General features: G+C 47.8%; 1 protein-coding gene across 1 annotated transcript; it reads left to right on the top strand.

The window, feature by feature from the left end:
* Positions 1 to 1,330: 1,330 nt before the first annotated feature.
* On the top strand, positions 1,331 to 12,538 carry AWAT1 (acyl-CoA wax alcohol acyltransferase 1). The gene is made up of 7 exons (XM_074202861.1): positions 1,331 to 1,571; positions 4,411 to 4,518; positions 4,986 to 5,056; positions 6,908 to 7,112; positions 7,380 to 7,554; positions 8,670 to 8,869; positions 11,121 to 12,538. Exons 2-7 carry the CDS (start codon positions 4,422 to 4,424, stop codon positions 11,273 to 11,275), a joined length of 903 nt encoding a protein of 300 aa, XP_074058962.1. The 5' UTR covers positions 1,331 to 1,571; positions 4,411 to 4,421; the 3' UTR covers positions 11,276 to 12,538.
* The last annotated feature ends 3,314 nt before the right edge of the window (positions 12,539 to 15,852 follow it).

Genomic DNA, 15,852 nt, shown 5'->3' with positions numbered 1-15,852 from the left:
CCTAGTACCTTTGGATAAAATAGAAACTCTTTAGCCTGGCATTTCAAGGCCTCCACAATCTGGCTATTTTCATATACCTTTCCTTCATATCCTCTCTGTTCTGGTTAAACCAGCCTGCTAACTGTTTCCCAATCATGACATTCTGTCTCTTGCCATTGTACCTTTGTACAAGTGACTCCTGGTGTCTAGAATGAATTCCATCATCACTGGTACCTTGTTGAATTCTCAGCTTCTTTCAGTACTGAGCCTGGGCACCACCTCCAGTACAAGGCTCATGCCCCTAAAGAGTCACCTTATCTCTACTTGTCTGTGTGGGTAGCATCCCTACCCCCAGAGGACCAGAAACTCTTTGAAGGCATTCACTTTTTTTGTTTTGCCCCGCCCCCAGGCCCAGTGCTGCATCCAGCTCTGAGTGAACGCTGTTTATTGGACTCTCAGCTGAATCACCACCTCTCTACTCGGCAGAAAAAACTTTCTTCCTTTCTGTTATTTCTTGTCTTTTGAAATTTTACTGATATCTTCTCTTTTTATATCACCTGCATTTGTAAATATATACCTCCTGTTCTCAACCCAAAGTTCTATTCCTGATAACAAGGAATTTGAAAAGAGGGGAGGAAACCAGTTCAGTAAATAACAATAATAATAATAATAATAATTGTCCTTCATTTTCAAAGAAGACCACAACATCAGGGAGGTGATGCTGTGACAAGCATGTGAATTGGATTGGAGAGGAGGGCTGTGTTAAGTCACCAATTGCACTTTCTCCTCCAAAGCCATCTGGATCCAGGGGTCAGATACAGCTCCTGGATGCAAGGCAAACAGGGGTAAGTGACTTGCCCAAGTACAGCTAGCAAGTGTCATGTGTCTGAGACCAGATTTGAACTTGGGTCCTCCTGACTCCAGGGCTGGTAATCTATCCACTGAGACACTTTAGATGCTACAGTATATGCAATATCCCATCCCCTTAGGCCCCTGCCTCTGCAAAGGAAGATGGGAGGGGCATTCTCCCATCTCTTTCTTGGGGCCTGGACCCTGGTCATCATAATTACACAATGTTCCCATGTTTCTCCCAACATTGCAGTCATCTTTTCCCTAGAAGACAACAAGATTCCATGATATTCCCATACCAGTCATTCCCCAGTTGAGGGCCAAGCCTTGTTCCAGTTCGTTGTGATGAGGAGTACTGCTATAAATATTTGTGTGTGTTTGGGCCTTGTCCTTCTGTCTTTAACCTCTTTAGGGCAAATCTCTTACAAGGAGGTCTCTGGGTCAAAGGATTAAAGCATTTTTGTTATTAGGATCATTCCACTAGAGGCCTATCAAAGGTCAAGCCCGACAACACATCTCAAGACCTCAGTTCCAGCAAGATCCACCCTGGCAGTCCTGGACTCTACCCTGTAATTCCTAAATCTCATTTGACCAAAGAGCAACATTGTCTGGAACTGACTGGGCCTCCATAGAGGAGAGTGGATGGCATATTAGATGACTATTGGACTCTCCAAAAACCAGGATGTTTTTCATGGGGTGACCACTGATAAAATGTAGAGCATCTGGCAGCAGCAAGCAAAAAGGTAAAGGACCTCACCTAGATAGCATAGGAGGATCAGGTGAAGGAACTGACAGTGTTTCCAGGGCACCAACTTCTAGCTTACGCTATTCTAAACCAAAGACAAGCCCACACTCTTGGTCTGCTTGACCCCAGAGATGGGCTTGGGGACTGCATAGTTGTCTAGTTAGGCCTGATTCCAGGAACAAGTTCCTCCCAATTAGCACTGCTGGGGCTGCCCCAGAGGGGCCCTTCTCCTGGTCAGAAGCTCAGGCTTATAAGAGAAGCTAGGGGTGGAGTGAGGAAAGCCTGCCATGACCCCCCCCCCCTTGCTTCCAAGGCCCCAAGATCTCCCAGGGATACAGCCACTCATCCAGATTTGGGCGGGGGAGTTCTGCCATCTGGCTGGGGAAGGGGCCTGGTAACCAATCAGTGAGGCTCGAATGATAAAAGACTCTTCCAGGCCTGAGCCATGCATGCTGTCCTGTAACTAAGGCGTGTTCTGACCTATTGCCCAAGGCTCTGAGAAACCACGGCCACAACACTAGGTATTAGCCAAGAAGCCCATCAGTCAGGATGTAAATCAGTGTGAGTAGTATCTCAATCTGCTTTCCCAACCTGGGAAGGAAGTTCAGTGACCTTGCCCTTCCCTGGAGGGCAAGGCTAGTCAGTCACTCATTGAACACCCACCATGGGGCAGCACTGCCAGAGGATTAGGAGCTGACCAAGATCACATCCTGGGTAGTATATACTCTCATCACTCCCACTTTGTAGATGAGGAAACAGACAGATAAAGGTGAAGTGACTCGCCTAGGGCTTCACAGTTAGGAAGTGTCTGTTTAATTTCCCTCACTGAGTCACCTGACTACCACTTACTCAGAAAACAGTTTTCCAAGGATGGGAGAGATGAGAGGATGTGGGTGGAGGGAGGCTCCAAGCCCAGGAAATTCCAAGAGAGGACAGGAAGGCTGGTCTTCAGCCTCCCTTTTGCTGCTACCTTGCAGGACCCCAGTTCATGGGGCTCTAGGAGCTTCTCTCCCTGAGACTCAGTTTCCTCCCTCTGAAAGGTGAGGAGGTCGGACTAGAAAACCTTTCACATCCCCTCCAGATCAAAGTAGAACTTGGGTTGCTCTGCCGGTACCCAGATGCTATTGAACCATAACCGACCAAGTTCAGCAGGGACACTGAGGAAGACCCAGGAGACAAGAAGGGGACAGATGGGATGTGGGGAGGGCAGCAAAGGCTCCCTATCCCCCCGACAACCTATGCCCTGATTCCCATTGTTCCACCACCACCCCCCTCCCAAAGCTGCCTTGGGCAGGTTAGGCAGCAGTCAAACCCCACTCATCTTAGGACCACATCTACTCCCAAGAGAGACCCTACATAGAGGGAGTCCTCCTTCAACCTCTGTTAGGGAGCCTTGTGCCAGGAGAGAGCAAGTGATTTAACATCAGGAAGAAATGGCTTCAAATCCCACCTCTGACAAGTGGTAGCTATGTGACCCTGGATAAGTCATTCATCCTCTAAGAACCTTAGTTTCCTCATTGTAAAGATAAGAGAACCACTCCCCTGAGACAGTTGTAAGGATCAAAGAGGTTCATGTCTGTAAACTGTGGGGGACAGACTCAATTTCCCTAGTGAGGTGTTTGAGGAAAGGGTCAATGAAGGGAAAGGACAAGCCACTGACTCAGCCAGGCCAGTCATCTCAAACTCTCTCCCCCACTTTACAAAGGGAACCTCTCTGGCTGTCATGCCAGCAAGGGTTGGAGGCAGAAGCACATTACTGCTTTGACATCCCCTCCACTTCCTAGAAACTGGGTCTTAGTTGGCTCTGGATTGCCTGGAATCTCTTGGGGGCCAAAGAAAAAGTCAGAGGGCAAGAGGTCTGGGCTTGGGCCTAGCCTGGAGTCTGGGGACATGAAAGAATGCCCCCTCCTTCTGGTCTGTGGGTGGTAGGCGGGGAAGAGGGGGCCAGAAGTTATTAGCTCAGGTGCCAGACTACCGGTGCAGAGGTGTATCTGTGCAATATCCAGAGCTCCCCTGGCTCCTCCTGCTCTGGGCCAAGTACCTTCCTCAGGCTCTGGAAACCATGCCCTCCCACTGGCAATGCAATCTTACCTTCATCATCCAGGCCCTGGCCATTTGTCAGTGGCACCTGAGTTACTTGGCAATATGTGAGTATCAGCTGGTAGGCAGATGGCGAACTCTAGCATTGGGCCATGACCTTAGGAATCCAGGCCCCACAACTAGACTATACCCCAGGAGTCACTGGGGACAGACTTCTGCCTCTAGCCCTGGGAGTTAGGCTGGTGGGACACCCCTGGCTCCTGGTGAAATGACAGGAGATAGGGACAACAGCAGCCATACTAGCAGACTCCCTTTATGGCTGGGGTGGGATGGGAGGCCCAGAGAGGGACTGTGTTCTCCCCATAGTCACGAAGAAGCCCTCTCTGGGATGGAAGCCAACGAGGTTTCCTCTGTAAAGTTGGGTGAATGGCTGGGTGGGGGGAAGAGATGCTGGGCTAATAGACAGGGGCAGCGAAAGGCAGGAGTTGGGTGAGCAGGGGGCAGAAGGATGAGGAGTTGATAGGAGTGAGTGGATTAGAGCTTGGGGACAACAGATGGGTAAACATACCAAGGGCAGGGGCAGGGGCTGAATTGGCAGAGGGCTAGCTAAATGGGGAAGGGATGGGATGGGCAGGTAGTGAGAAGCAAGTGGAAGGGGTGGCTCCATGGGTGGAAGGCCAGCAGGCCGGGCAGGGGTGCAAAGGGCCAGGGTAGAGCTGAGCACAGGCAGATGACCCAGAGGAGCTAGGCTCCTACCCCAACTGAACTTGCCCAATTTTCTGGTCCCCACAACACAGTTTGGATCTTGATGCCCATGTTTTTCTACCTGGTGTTCACTCCTTTCTGGCCTCTGCCTGTACTCTACGCTGCCTGGTTTGTCCTGGACTGGAAGACGCCTGAGCAAGGTGAGGGACCCGGCCCAACTGGCCCAAGCTCTTCCCAACCTTGCAGCAGCAGCAGCAGCAGCAACAGCAGCAGCAGCAACAACAACAACAACATCCCTCCCATTTAGGCAGCACTTGAAGGTTTGCAAAGAGTTTTCATATGTTCTCTCTTTTAAACCTCAACAATCTGCTGAGGTAGGTGTTATTAGCATACCCATTTTACAGATATGAAAACTGAGGTTCATGGAGGTTAAATGACTCAACTAGGGCCACACAGCTAATGGGAATCTGAAGTCGAGTTGGAACTCAGGTCTCTCTCCACTATGGCACCAGCACCTAGTAGTAGCCTTCAGTCTCATCCCAACCCCCCACGCTGGCAGTCCCAAGGCTCCCAGCATGAACTTCAGGAGCCTCCTCTCCAACCTGCTTTTGGGCAAGATCATAGCCATTCCCCCTACCCACTCGGCTGCCTTCCTTTGTGCTCTTAGGTGGCAGGCGTTCTGCCTGGGTGCAGAATTGGCGTGTCTGGACCAAAATCCGAGACTACTTCCCCATTATGGTGAGCTGCCCTGCCCTCAACCTCTCTCCTCAGATTGTAGGGCCCCAGAAGAACACAGCCCTGGGACAAGACCCCCCCCCCAAGAACTCAGGCCCATGTAAATCATGGAGCAAGACAGGCCAGGATAGGCCAGGTGGCTCAAACATAGGAGCTCAGAAGCAGAATCTGACTATGCCCACCCTGGAGGGTAGGGAACCTCACTTCAATTCTCTCAGAACCTGGTATATCATTGGGGGGCAATGCCAAACATTCTCCCTCCCAACCTGGGAGCCCTAAACCATTGTAGCCCAAAGCAAAGCACTCCCCAAAGGCCAGACAGAGCTGAAGGGAGCCTGAGAGAGGGAAAAGAGGCCCAAGAAGGTTGAGTAATTTTGCTAGGGTCTCCCAGACAGTAGAACTGTCTCCTGATTCCACTCCAAATTCAGTTCTTTGACCACCGCACCCCCTCACTTCTTACCTGAGTCACAGAGGGCAGACACACAGCCTGCCACCAGGTGTGGCTTGAAATCTCTTCCCCTTCATTAGGGTCAGCTTGGGTTCTGAGGGCAGAGCCTTGGAGAAGTCAGGGTCACCTATACACCATAAGAAGGCAGGAAGGAGTCTTCCCCCAATGAACAATGCTCCCTGGCCTTCAGGCATTATGAAATGCCTGGCTCTAGTTGGAAGGAAGAAAGGGAGGGAGGAAAAGAAGGAGGGAAGGAGGGAAGGAGAGAGGAAGAAAAAAGGAAGGAAGGAAGAAAAGAAAGGCAAAAGGAAGGGAGGAAGAGAAAGGAAAGAAGGAGGGAGGAAAGAAGGAAGGAAGGAGTGAGAGAGGGAGGGAGGAAGAGAAGGAAGGAGGGAAGGAGGGAGGGAGGAAGAGAAGGAAGGAGGGAGGAAGGAAGGAGGGAGGGAGGGAGGGAGGAAGGAAGGAGGGAAGGAGGGAGGGAGGAAGGAAGGGAGGAAGGAAGGAGCAAGGCAGGGAAGGAAGGAAGGGGAAAGGAAGGAAAAAAGAATGGATAGAAGGGAAGGAAGTGAAGAAAGGAAGGGAAATAAAAAATGGAGGGAGGAAGCTGAAAGGAAGGAAGGAGGGGAGAGAGGGAGAGAGGGAAGAAGAAAAGTATATTCTAGGCACTGTGCTGAGTGATTTATAAATATTATCTCATATTATATTATGATTCTCACAACAATCCCAGGAAGTAGGTACTATTGTGATCCCCATTTTACAGTTGAGGAAACTGAGGCAGAGATGACCTGATATGCTAGAAAGTATCCAAGGTTGGCTTTGAATTCCTGTCTTCCCCAACTCCAGGTCCTGCATTCTGGGCATGGTGGCACTCCTTGGCTGCCATCCACTAGTTGGACAGCACCTATAGTCCCTTTTACCCCCTAATGAGTTGACTTAAAGCCATCTCTCCTAAGCCTTACTATTCCCCAAGGCCTGCACCTTTCTCCTTGGTGAGGGGACTTTATCCCACTCTTACCTCAGCAGGGCCTGCCACCAGCTGCACAGCCCTGTCTCCAACTCTGCAATGAGCTAATCACCACTGCCCACCCTTCTCAGAAAGGCCATGAATGTCATTCAGTTTCCCCCATGACTCCCAGCCCCCCAGGCCTTGCTTCCACCCTCCTGAGCCACAGCCCTGCTAGAGATGGCAGCTTTTTCTTGTAGACCAGAAGCTCCCTGTGGCCGGGAAGTGTCCACTGTTTACTCTTTGTCTCCCTAGAGCTTAGCTAACTCCTGGCACCCGGGAGGCCTAGTCAAAGTTTTCTTCTACACGCATCCATTCCTTCATTTGCACTACAGGAGTTCTGGGGGCTCCTCCTTGAACCCCTCTTTCTCTCCAACTCTCCCTCCCCCAACCCTGGTTCCAGCTCCAGAAGACAAAGGACCTAAGTCCAGAGCAGAACTACATCATGGGCATCCATCCTCATGGCATCCTAACCTTCGGAGCCTTCTGCAACTTCTGCACTGGGGCCACAGGCTTCTCAAACAAGTTTCCTGGCATCACACCCCATCTGGCCACGCTCTCCTGGTTCTTCAAGATCCCCATCATCAAGGACTACCTCTTGGCCAAAGGTGGGTCTGGTTCTGTGCCCCTCCCATGGGTACCTGGCCCTCCCTGGCCCCCTCAGCATCAGCAAGGAGAAGAGGCAGGCGAGGCTCCTGATATTTCTGGGAGCTACCTCAAAGGCCCCTTGCAGCCCTCACCTCTCACTCCAAGGCTCAGAGCTCTGGACCCGTCAGAAGGACTGAACTAGATCAGAGAGGCATGAAAGCGGTGAGCAGGAGGAAGGCAGAGGGTGAAAGACTAAGGCTGGGCTCCTTGGCTTGCTTCCTCTACAGGGGTCTGCCCAGTGAGTCAGTCATGTCTCGACTACCTGCTGTCCCGGAAAGGCACTGGGAATCTAGTGGGCATCGCCATTGGGGGCGTTGGCGAAGCTTTGCAGAGTGTGCCCCACACCACCTCCCTCATCATCAGGAAACGCAAAGGGTTTGTGCGCACAGCCCTCCAACATGGGTAGGTGCTTCCCCAGGGAGCCCTGTTCTTTTCAGAGGTTCATTCCATTCAACAAATCTGAGGCAGAGTGCCGTGTTAGGAGCAGGAAAAGATCCACAATTTCCCCAAGATCCAAGCCCTGCCTCCAGAAAGGTTAGAGTCTAGTAGAGGGCTAAGCCACAAACACATTCATGGCCTTAAAACACTCATTCATCCGTGAAGTGTTTATTAAGGGCCTGCAATGGATGTTTATAGAGCCAGGCGATAGACGCTGGGGGCGATAGTAAGTGTATAGGCAGGAAGCTGAGCAACCAGGTGGTCCAGCGGTGAGGGAGTGGGACTTGGGCCTCCACTTCCCATCTGTAAAATAAAATGGTACCTATGTCCCATAGTTTTGCTGTGAAGATCAGATGACTTAACATGTAGCATGGGGTTTATCAACTTGAAAGGGTTTTGATGTGACACAATGTCTGTCCTCTGGGAACTTCCATTCCAGTGGGAAATAAGACACAAGGCAATTTTACCTAGACCATTCATTCATTCGTTTGTTCGTTCGTTCATTCATTTGGCAACAACTTCCTGAGACTCCATCAGATTCTGGGTGCTGTGACTGTTCTAAATTAGGAAACAATCCAACAGGGTAGACAGGACTAAGAGTTTAAAATGCTCACTTCAATTCCATCTGAAACCTCCCCCTGAGTCAAGTAAGTCCATCCCCAAAAAGACAAGTCAAGAGTTCAGAGTTAGGTCTCCATTATTTCCCTCTTTCACCCAGGGAAAGGACTACTTCTAGGGCTCCCCAGACCACATCGTGCAAGCTCCTTTGGGAGAGTCCTATCATAGACAGTTGGGGGTAGGCAGTGGTGATGGAGGAACCAAGAGGAGGTCCTGGTATCCAAAGAGGAATAGGATGGACATCTAAAGCTAGGACCCAGAGGTAATAATGTCTAGAAATGACTTTGAATCCCTCTGGAGATCTCTAGAATTGTAGACCAGGCTTGGGGGTGGGGGTCAATACCTTCAGTCCCCAGGTATTTCTTCATAGGGCCAGAGGGTTGACTTGGCTAGAAATAGCCTCAGGGAGGTTGCTTTCTGACACTCCCGACCTTTGACCTTATCAATGGTTTTCATTACAGGGCTCATCTGGTCCCCACCTTCACATTTGGGGAGACTGAAGTCTACCACCAGGTGCTATTCCCTGAGGGCAGCTTCATGTACCGCATCCAGCGCATGTTTCACAGCTTCTGGGGTTTTTACTTGTGTGTCTTCTATGGGCGCGGCTTCTTCCAGGACTTCTGGGGACTCCTACCACTTCCCAAGCCCATCATCACTGTTGGTGAGCCTCCTTCACAGAGGGTACCTCAGGAGCTAGCTGTGCACAGAGATGGGGACAAAGCAAGCTAAAGAAGATGAGGCTGAAGACAGGAAATAGGAAGGGATGGAGACAGGAGGAACTGGGGAAACAAGATCAAGGGGAATGTCAAAGCTGCAAGTGAGCAGAGAGGACCAAAGATCTGAGATGGAAGGGACCCAAGTGGTCATCTGGTCCAACCCCCTCAGTCCAGAAAGGAGGAAACTGGGGCAGAGATGGGGGAGATCTGCCTAAAATGAAAGGAAGAGAGAAAGCCCAACTCAATGCAATGAGCATTTATCAAGCCCATCCTAAGGGGAAGGCATTGTACTGGACCTGGGAAGCCAAAAAAGAAAAATAGGCTTGGACACTACCCACATAGAGCTTACAGTTTAACTGGAGGATAAGGCATAGTCCCACTTAAGTATGATATAAGGTAAAATGTGTTTTGAAGAGCAACAGGGAAGAGGGAGGGGTGGCTAGAGGCACTTTCTTGAAGGCAAAGGTCTACAACAGATGGAACTGTGCAGGACAGGGAGGATTCAGGCAGAGGGTGGCAACCCGTAGTGATGTGCAGAGGCAAGAGAAGACAAGATGAAGCATGTGGCCCAGCTCAACAGCAAGCTGCTTGGCCTGGAATGTAGAGTGAATGAAGGGCAGGAATATCAACTAAAGCTGGAAAGGAAAGTAGGAGCCACATGGAGGAAGGATTCAGATGAGATCCATTATTTAAATTTTGTTAAGAAATAATATTTTATTGATTTATTTTTCCAACTACACTCAACAGTAGTTTTCAACTATCATTTTTTTTTGCAAGGTTTTGAGTTTTACACTTTTCTCCTTCCCTCCTCCCCCTGCCAGAAAGCAATCTAATAGAGGTTCTATATGTATAACCATGCTAAACATAGATCCTGATTAATCTTGTTGTGAAAGAAAAATCAAATGGAAACAGAAAAGGATATTAGAGAGAAATAAAACATAATACCTCAGACAGCTTTTAAAAATTAAAGAAAGTAAGCTTTGGGTCTACATTTAAATTCCACACTTCCCTCTCTAGATATGGATGGCATTTTCCATCACAAGCCTTTTAGAATTGTCTTTGATTATTGTCCTGCTGAAATGAACACATCCATCTTTGTTGATCATCACCCCCATGTTGCTGTTAGTATGTAGAATGTTCTTCTGGTTCTGCTCACTTTGCTCAGCATCAGTTCATGCAAGTCTTCCTAGGCTATTCTTAAGTCCCATCCCTCATGATTTCTTATTCAACAACAGTATTCCATAACAATCATATATCACAATTTGTTCAGCCATTACTCAATGGATGGGCCTCCCCTCAATTTCCAATTCAGATTAGATCTTAAAGTTAATAGGAAGCCAGTAAGGGTTATTGAGCAGGGGAGTGGCAGCTATGTGGAGGATGGTTAGAGAGGGGAGATGCTGAAAGAGGCTATTGCAATAGTCCAGGTGGGAGATGGCCACAGGAGTGGAGGAAAGGAAAGAGATGTTAAAGATGGTATAGAACCAATGAGACTTGGCAACTGACTGAACTGTGAAGGAGAAGAGAGGGTGGACACTTTTTTTAAGTCTTTTTTTTAAATTTTTTTAAAGATTTTGTTTATTTTGAGTTTTACAGTTTTTCCCCCAATCTTACTTCCCTCCCCCACCCCCCACAGAAAGCAATTTGTCAGTCTTCCCATTGTTTCCATGTTGTACATTGATCCAAATTGAGTGTGATGAGAGAGAAATCAGATCCTTAAGGAAGAAACAAAGTAAAAGAGATAACAAGATCAAACAATAAGATATCAGGGTTTTTTCCCTAAATTAAAGGTAATAGTCCTTGGTCTTTGTTCAAACTTCACAATTCTTTCTCTGAATACAGATGGTATTCTCCATTGCAGAGAGCCCCAAATTGTCAAGAGGGTGGAGACTTAGGAGAATGATTGCAGATGGACACAGAACAATGAGAAAAGGGAGGAGGGTCTTGATAATTCACAAAGGAAATTTTCTGGAAATACCCTTATTCAGGTCAAGGGAAATAAATGCCTGGGAGCAGCTACTGGATACTGCCCTCTCTTGTAGAATGAGGGACCTACAGGGATCAGGAGCCACGGTAGGAAGGTACAACAGGGAGGGAACTGACAAGACCGGGACCCTTGTGGGATAGGGAGAGGTTGATGAGTTCAAGGGATGTTTTGATGCCTTTTGTCCTTCCTTCCCCCATCTGCTCCATCAGTTGGAGATCCAGTAATGGTACCCAAGATTGAGAATCCGAGTCAAGAGATAGTGGACAAGTACCAAACCCTGTACATGGAAGCCCTGAAGAAGTTGTTTGATGAGTATAAGACCCAGTATGGGACCTCAAAGACCCAGGAGTTGTTATTCCTTTGATGACTGGAACAGGAGAAGGATTCCCCTCCCTGCCTCCAAGATAGAAAACCTACTGCTTTGCAATGGAGCAATCCCCTAATCCTGTGTGATAAGCCAAGAGTCAAAGAGGGCAAGAGGGTTGAGGACTGTCCCTGGGACAGTGGGAGGACCCCCTTCTGACCAAGAGAGACACAAGAATTGTGTCCTGTGGAGATTCTCCCTCAAGCTTTTCCCCCTTGACTCCAGGTCTTCTCCCCAAGACCTCTGCCAGCTCCCATATCCTGTTCCTTCCTCTCTGTTCCCTGAAGTTGTGGCCATGCATCCTGGGAAATTCTCCAGTTCCTCCACACTGTCTTGACTTCTGCCCAGGTATACTGGCTATTTGTGATTGGATCTGCTGTCTGGAGGAAGTCTGAAGAGTGCAAGAGAATCTGTTGTCTTTCTTAGAGCTCTTGGCTGGAGCAGCAATGGCTGATCCCTGATCCCAAAGCACAATCAGCCCCATCCTGGAGCAGAGCCCCCCCCCAGGTGCCCTCTTATTTATTACCCAATGTCTTGAGAGAAATAAGGCTGTCTTTCCTATAACCCTTTGCACCTAGCTAATCAATAAATCATCATTCATGTGGAAAAAAATGATGACCCTGAAGATTGGGGAGAAAGCTGCAGAATAAGGGGTCAGACTGTTTAGTGCCTATAGCAAAAAAACAGGAAGCATGAGTGAAACTCTACTCCAGGCCCAGGGCTAGGGCAAATGCCCTGGGTGGGGAAAGCCTTCCATCAAGAATGGGCTCCAAAGTTCAAACAAAGCTCCTTTGCCAGCCAGGAAAGCTCAGCCAAGTGTGCTGCCTCTACTTGACTGACTTTTCAAGGTCTACACAGGCTCACCTGACTTGTTTATCACAAAATAAATGTCTAAAGGCCATGGGGAGTGGAAGTCAGAAGAACCCCCCTAATATCTTTGCTTTTGCAGCTTGGGCAGCCCTTGGTTTGATCAGAGCTTCCATTCTAGTGGGGAGACAGCATTTATACACCAAATTGCTAGCTAAGAGAGAACATTGAATCTGGGGATCAGAAAGACTTGAGTTTGACTCCTACCTCTGCCACTGACTAGTTGAGGGACTCTAGGAAGGAACTTAACCTCTCTGGTTCATTTCCTCAATGAGGGAAAGGATCCCATGACCTCGAAAGTCCCTTCCAATCCTAATGTCTCTGAGCCTAGAAGTCTACATGAAAGTCATCCAAGATCCTTTAGCAACTGGAAGGAATAAGACAAATCCTCATGAACCAAACTGAAAAGAGACCAGGGATCTGCCAAGGTAATCTTGTCCAGTACAATGGTCCGCAGGTGGGAGATAGAGTATGTGTGTATGGAACAAGAAGAAGGCAGCAAGTTTTATTGGACTGCAGAATGTGTGAAAGGGAATGATGAAATTCAGCAGCAGTCTAAGAACCCCAGCAAGAGAAACTGGGGAGAGGCAGCTAGGTGGCGCAGTGGATAGAGCACCGGCCCTGAAGTCAGGAGTACCTGAGTTCAAATCCAGCCTCAGACACTTAATAATTCCCTAGCTGTGTGGCCTTGGGCAAGCCACTTAACCCCATTGCCTTGCAAAAAAAAAAAGAGAGAGAGAAACTGGGACCAAGAATCAACTTGAAACAAGGACAGTCAGGCCCAAAGAACTAGCCAGAAAGGGTCTTACTTTCCTGAGGAACAGGAAGTAAAAGAAAGCCTGGCTGATTTGGGGCTTATCCAGAAGGTAACCCAGTTTCAGGTGGCAAGCTGGCCTCTGAACAAAAACCCACAGGGAGCCTTCAGGATGAGGGCTGTTACTCTGTCACAAATGGGTTTCATTGGGCCACTTAGTTAATAGAATATCAGGTCTTATGATGGTTCCAGATATTGTATGTTGAGACTGTCAGGTATGCTGTCCACAACAAAAACAGGCCTTTGGAGAAGAGAAGCACATACTAATAATGATGATGATAATTCTGGTAAAGATCTCATTTTTAGGCTAGAAGAGGAATAAATTCAAATATATAAGAATAAAAACCATTCCCCAGTTGATAAATGGTCAAAGGGTATGAAAGGGTGGTTTTCAGAGGAAGAAATTCAAGCTATCACTAGCAATATATATATATATATATATATCTCATTAATAATTAGAGAAATGCAAATTACTACTACTTCACACGTGTCAGATCAACAAAACCGATCAAAAAAGAAGAAGGACAAACTGTAGGGAAAGGCTGTAGGAAAATCAGTGCATTAACATATTATGTATGGACCTGTGAATTAGTCCAACCATTCAGGAAAACTATTTGGAGTTTTGTCCCCAAAATCTCCCCAATTGCTTTAGCCAAGCAATATCACTACCAGACCTAGAGATGACAGTAATAAAGAAGGGAACAAGTGTACTGCGGTGTGCCAAGCATTGTACTGAGGGTTTAACATACATTATCTTGTTTGACCCTCACAACAATCCTGGGATGTGGTTGCTGTCCACCCATTTTCAGTTGTGTCTGACCCTTCATGACACCATTTGGGCCATGTGAAAACACTGGGGTCTTTTGCCATTTCCTTCTCCAGTTCATTTTACAGTTGAGGAAACTGAGGCAAACAGGGTAAAGTCCAGGGTCACCCAACTTGGAAGTGTCTGAGGTCATATTTGAACTGAGACCTTCCTGACTCTGGACCTGATACTTTATCCACTGCATCAGCACCTAGCCACCTCCACAATCCTGAGAGATAGGTGTTATTATAATCCTCTTTTTACAGATAAGGAAATTGAAGCACACTGAGGTGAAATGACTTGTCCAGGGTCACCCAACTAGATTAGATCTCAGGTCTTCTCCCTCCATGTCTAGCATGCTCCAATTGATTCTAGATTATTATGATAGTAATGATCATTATAACAACAAAAATTCCCATTTCTATAGCTCTTGAAGGTTTGAAAAGCTCTTTTTAATACTATTGAGCCATCAAGAAACTCTGAAAGGGACAATTTCAGAGAAAACCTGGGAGACTTGTCTTGTCTGAACTAATACAGAGTGAAGAGATCAGCACCAGGAAAACAATGTAGACAGTACTAGCTACAACATCGAAACAACTACTTTGAAAGAACTATGGTCTTAGGAACTATGGTCAGTGCAGAGTGCAGAGCCTCCTGAAGTCACTCCAAGGGTCATCAGGAGCCACACCTTTGGGACTAAGCCTTGGACTTCACTGCGTATTTATTACCAGGCTTTACTGTCTCCCTTCCTTCAGAACAAAAAGGGAGGGAGGGAGGCGAGATGGGCAGAGGGAGAGTCAAGAAGAAAGCCACTCCTCCCAATAAGAGCAGTGTAGAAGGCAGCCCAAAGGCAGGCCAGACAAACTGGGCTCCTCTGAAAGTCCCAGGTCAAATGCATTAGATGCTTGCAAAAGAGTTCTGCCTGATAGAGGCTTTATACTTGGTTGTTTGTCAAGTTCAAAATCAAAATAGAATCAAATGAAAATTGGAAGGAAGGAAGGAAAGAAGGGAGGGAGGGAGGAAGGGAAGGAGAAAGACAGAGCCAGGGACAGGGACAGGGAGGGAAGAAGGAAGAAAGGGTGGAACACAGTCTGCAAGGCAAAGGAGCTGAAATGTGATTCAGGAAGCAATGAAAAGTCATTCCAAGTGACCTGATCTGAGTTGTGTATTAGGAGGATTTAACTGGCGGTTGTGTGGACACCAAACTATAGTGCAGAGATGGCACCTAAGGCAGGGGAGCCATTGCAATGGGCCAGGTGGGAGGTTAGTGATGGTACAAGGTGCAAGATTATAAGGAGGGGAAGGAGCAAAAGAGATTATGCAGGCAAAGTCGGTAGATTGGATGGGGGATGAACAAGGAAGCATTGGAAATGACTGGAAAGTTTGAACCTGGATGACTGGGAGCATTGGCACTTTGTTTTAGAATGAGTTTGAAAGTTTGATTAGAGATCTATTGCATTCAGAGTGCTGGAAAGACTTCCTGCTAAAGAGGTAGAGTTGGTGGACAAGATAAACGGGGTGGGAGGTGGCTGCAGTGAAAGGAGAGTTGAAATCCTAGGAGTGAATGAGATCACCAAGGGAGAGATTAGAGAGACAGCAGCCTTGAAGAAACGACATTGTAGAAGACAGAGTGCCAGTCTGGATTCAGGAAGACTTATCCTCAGATCTAGTCTCAGACTGACTAGTCATGTGGTCCTGGGCAAGTCATTTCACCCCACCTGCCTCAGTTTCCTCATCTGTCAAATGAACCAGGGAAGGAAAAGGTAAGCAGCCACTCCAGTATCTTTACTAAGAAAATCCCAAATGGGATCACACAGAGTGGAACATGACTGAAAACAATTGAATGACAACAATAGAGAGAAGGAAAGAACAGTTAAGAACAAGATGGTTGGGGTAGGGATGAGGGGGAGAAGGGAGTCCTGGGAAGGCCATTAGCAGCTTATCTAGTGTTTCTTGGGGGGGGTCACTTAGGGGCTGGACAAATATAAAGATTGGACAGGACTTTGAAAATCAAAGGCCCAACCTATTCCTTTTACAGAGAAAAAAACAGAGACCCAGAGAGGGGAAGGGACTTGTCCTGGATCCTCTGAA

Source organism: Macrotis lagotis, chromosome X (genome assembly GCF_037893015.1).
Source record: "Macrotis lagotis isolate mMagLag1 chromosome X, bilby.v1.9.chrom.fasta, whole genome shotgun sequence".
Lineage (NCBI taxonomy): Eukaryota > Metazoa > Chordata > Mammalia > Peramelemorphia > Peramelidae > Macrotis > Macrotis lagotis.
Note: the sequence above shows the minus strand (reverse complement) of the source record. Positions and strands in the feature narration are given on the sequence as shown.

Excerpts from the sequence above, each read along its gene's own strand:
- AWAT1 (XM_074202861.1), top strand. The coding sequence starts at position 4,422 with ATGCCCATGTTTTTCTACCTGGTGTTCACTCCTTTCTGGCCTCTGCCT. Across the intron at positions 5,057-6,907 it reads GAGACTACTTCCCCATTATG|CTCCAGAAGACAAAGGACCT; the intron begins GTGAGCTGCCCT and ends CCCTGGTTCCAG. Across the intron at positions 7,113-7,379 it reads GGACTACCTCTTGGCCAAAG|GGGTCTGCCCAGTGAGTCAG; the intron begins GTGGGTCTGGTT and ends CTTCCTCTACAG.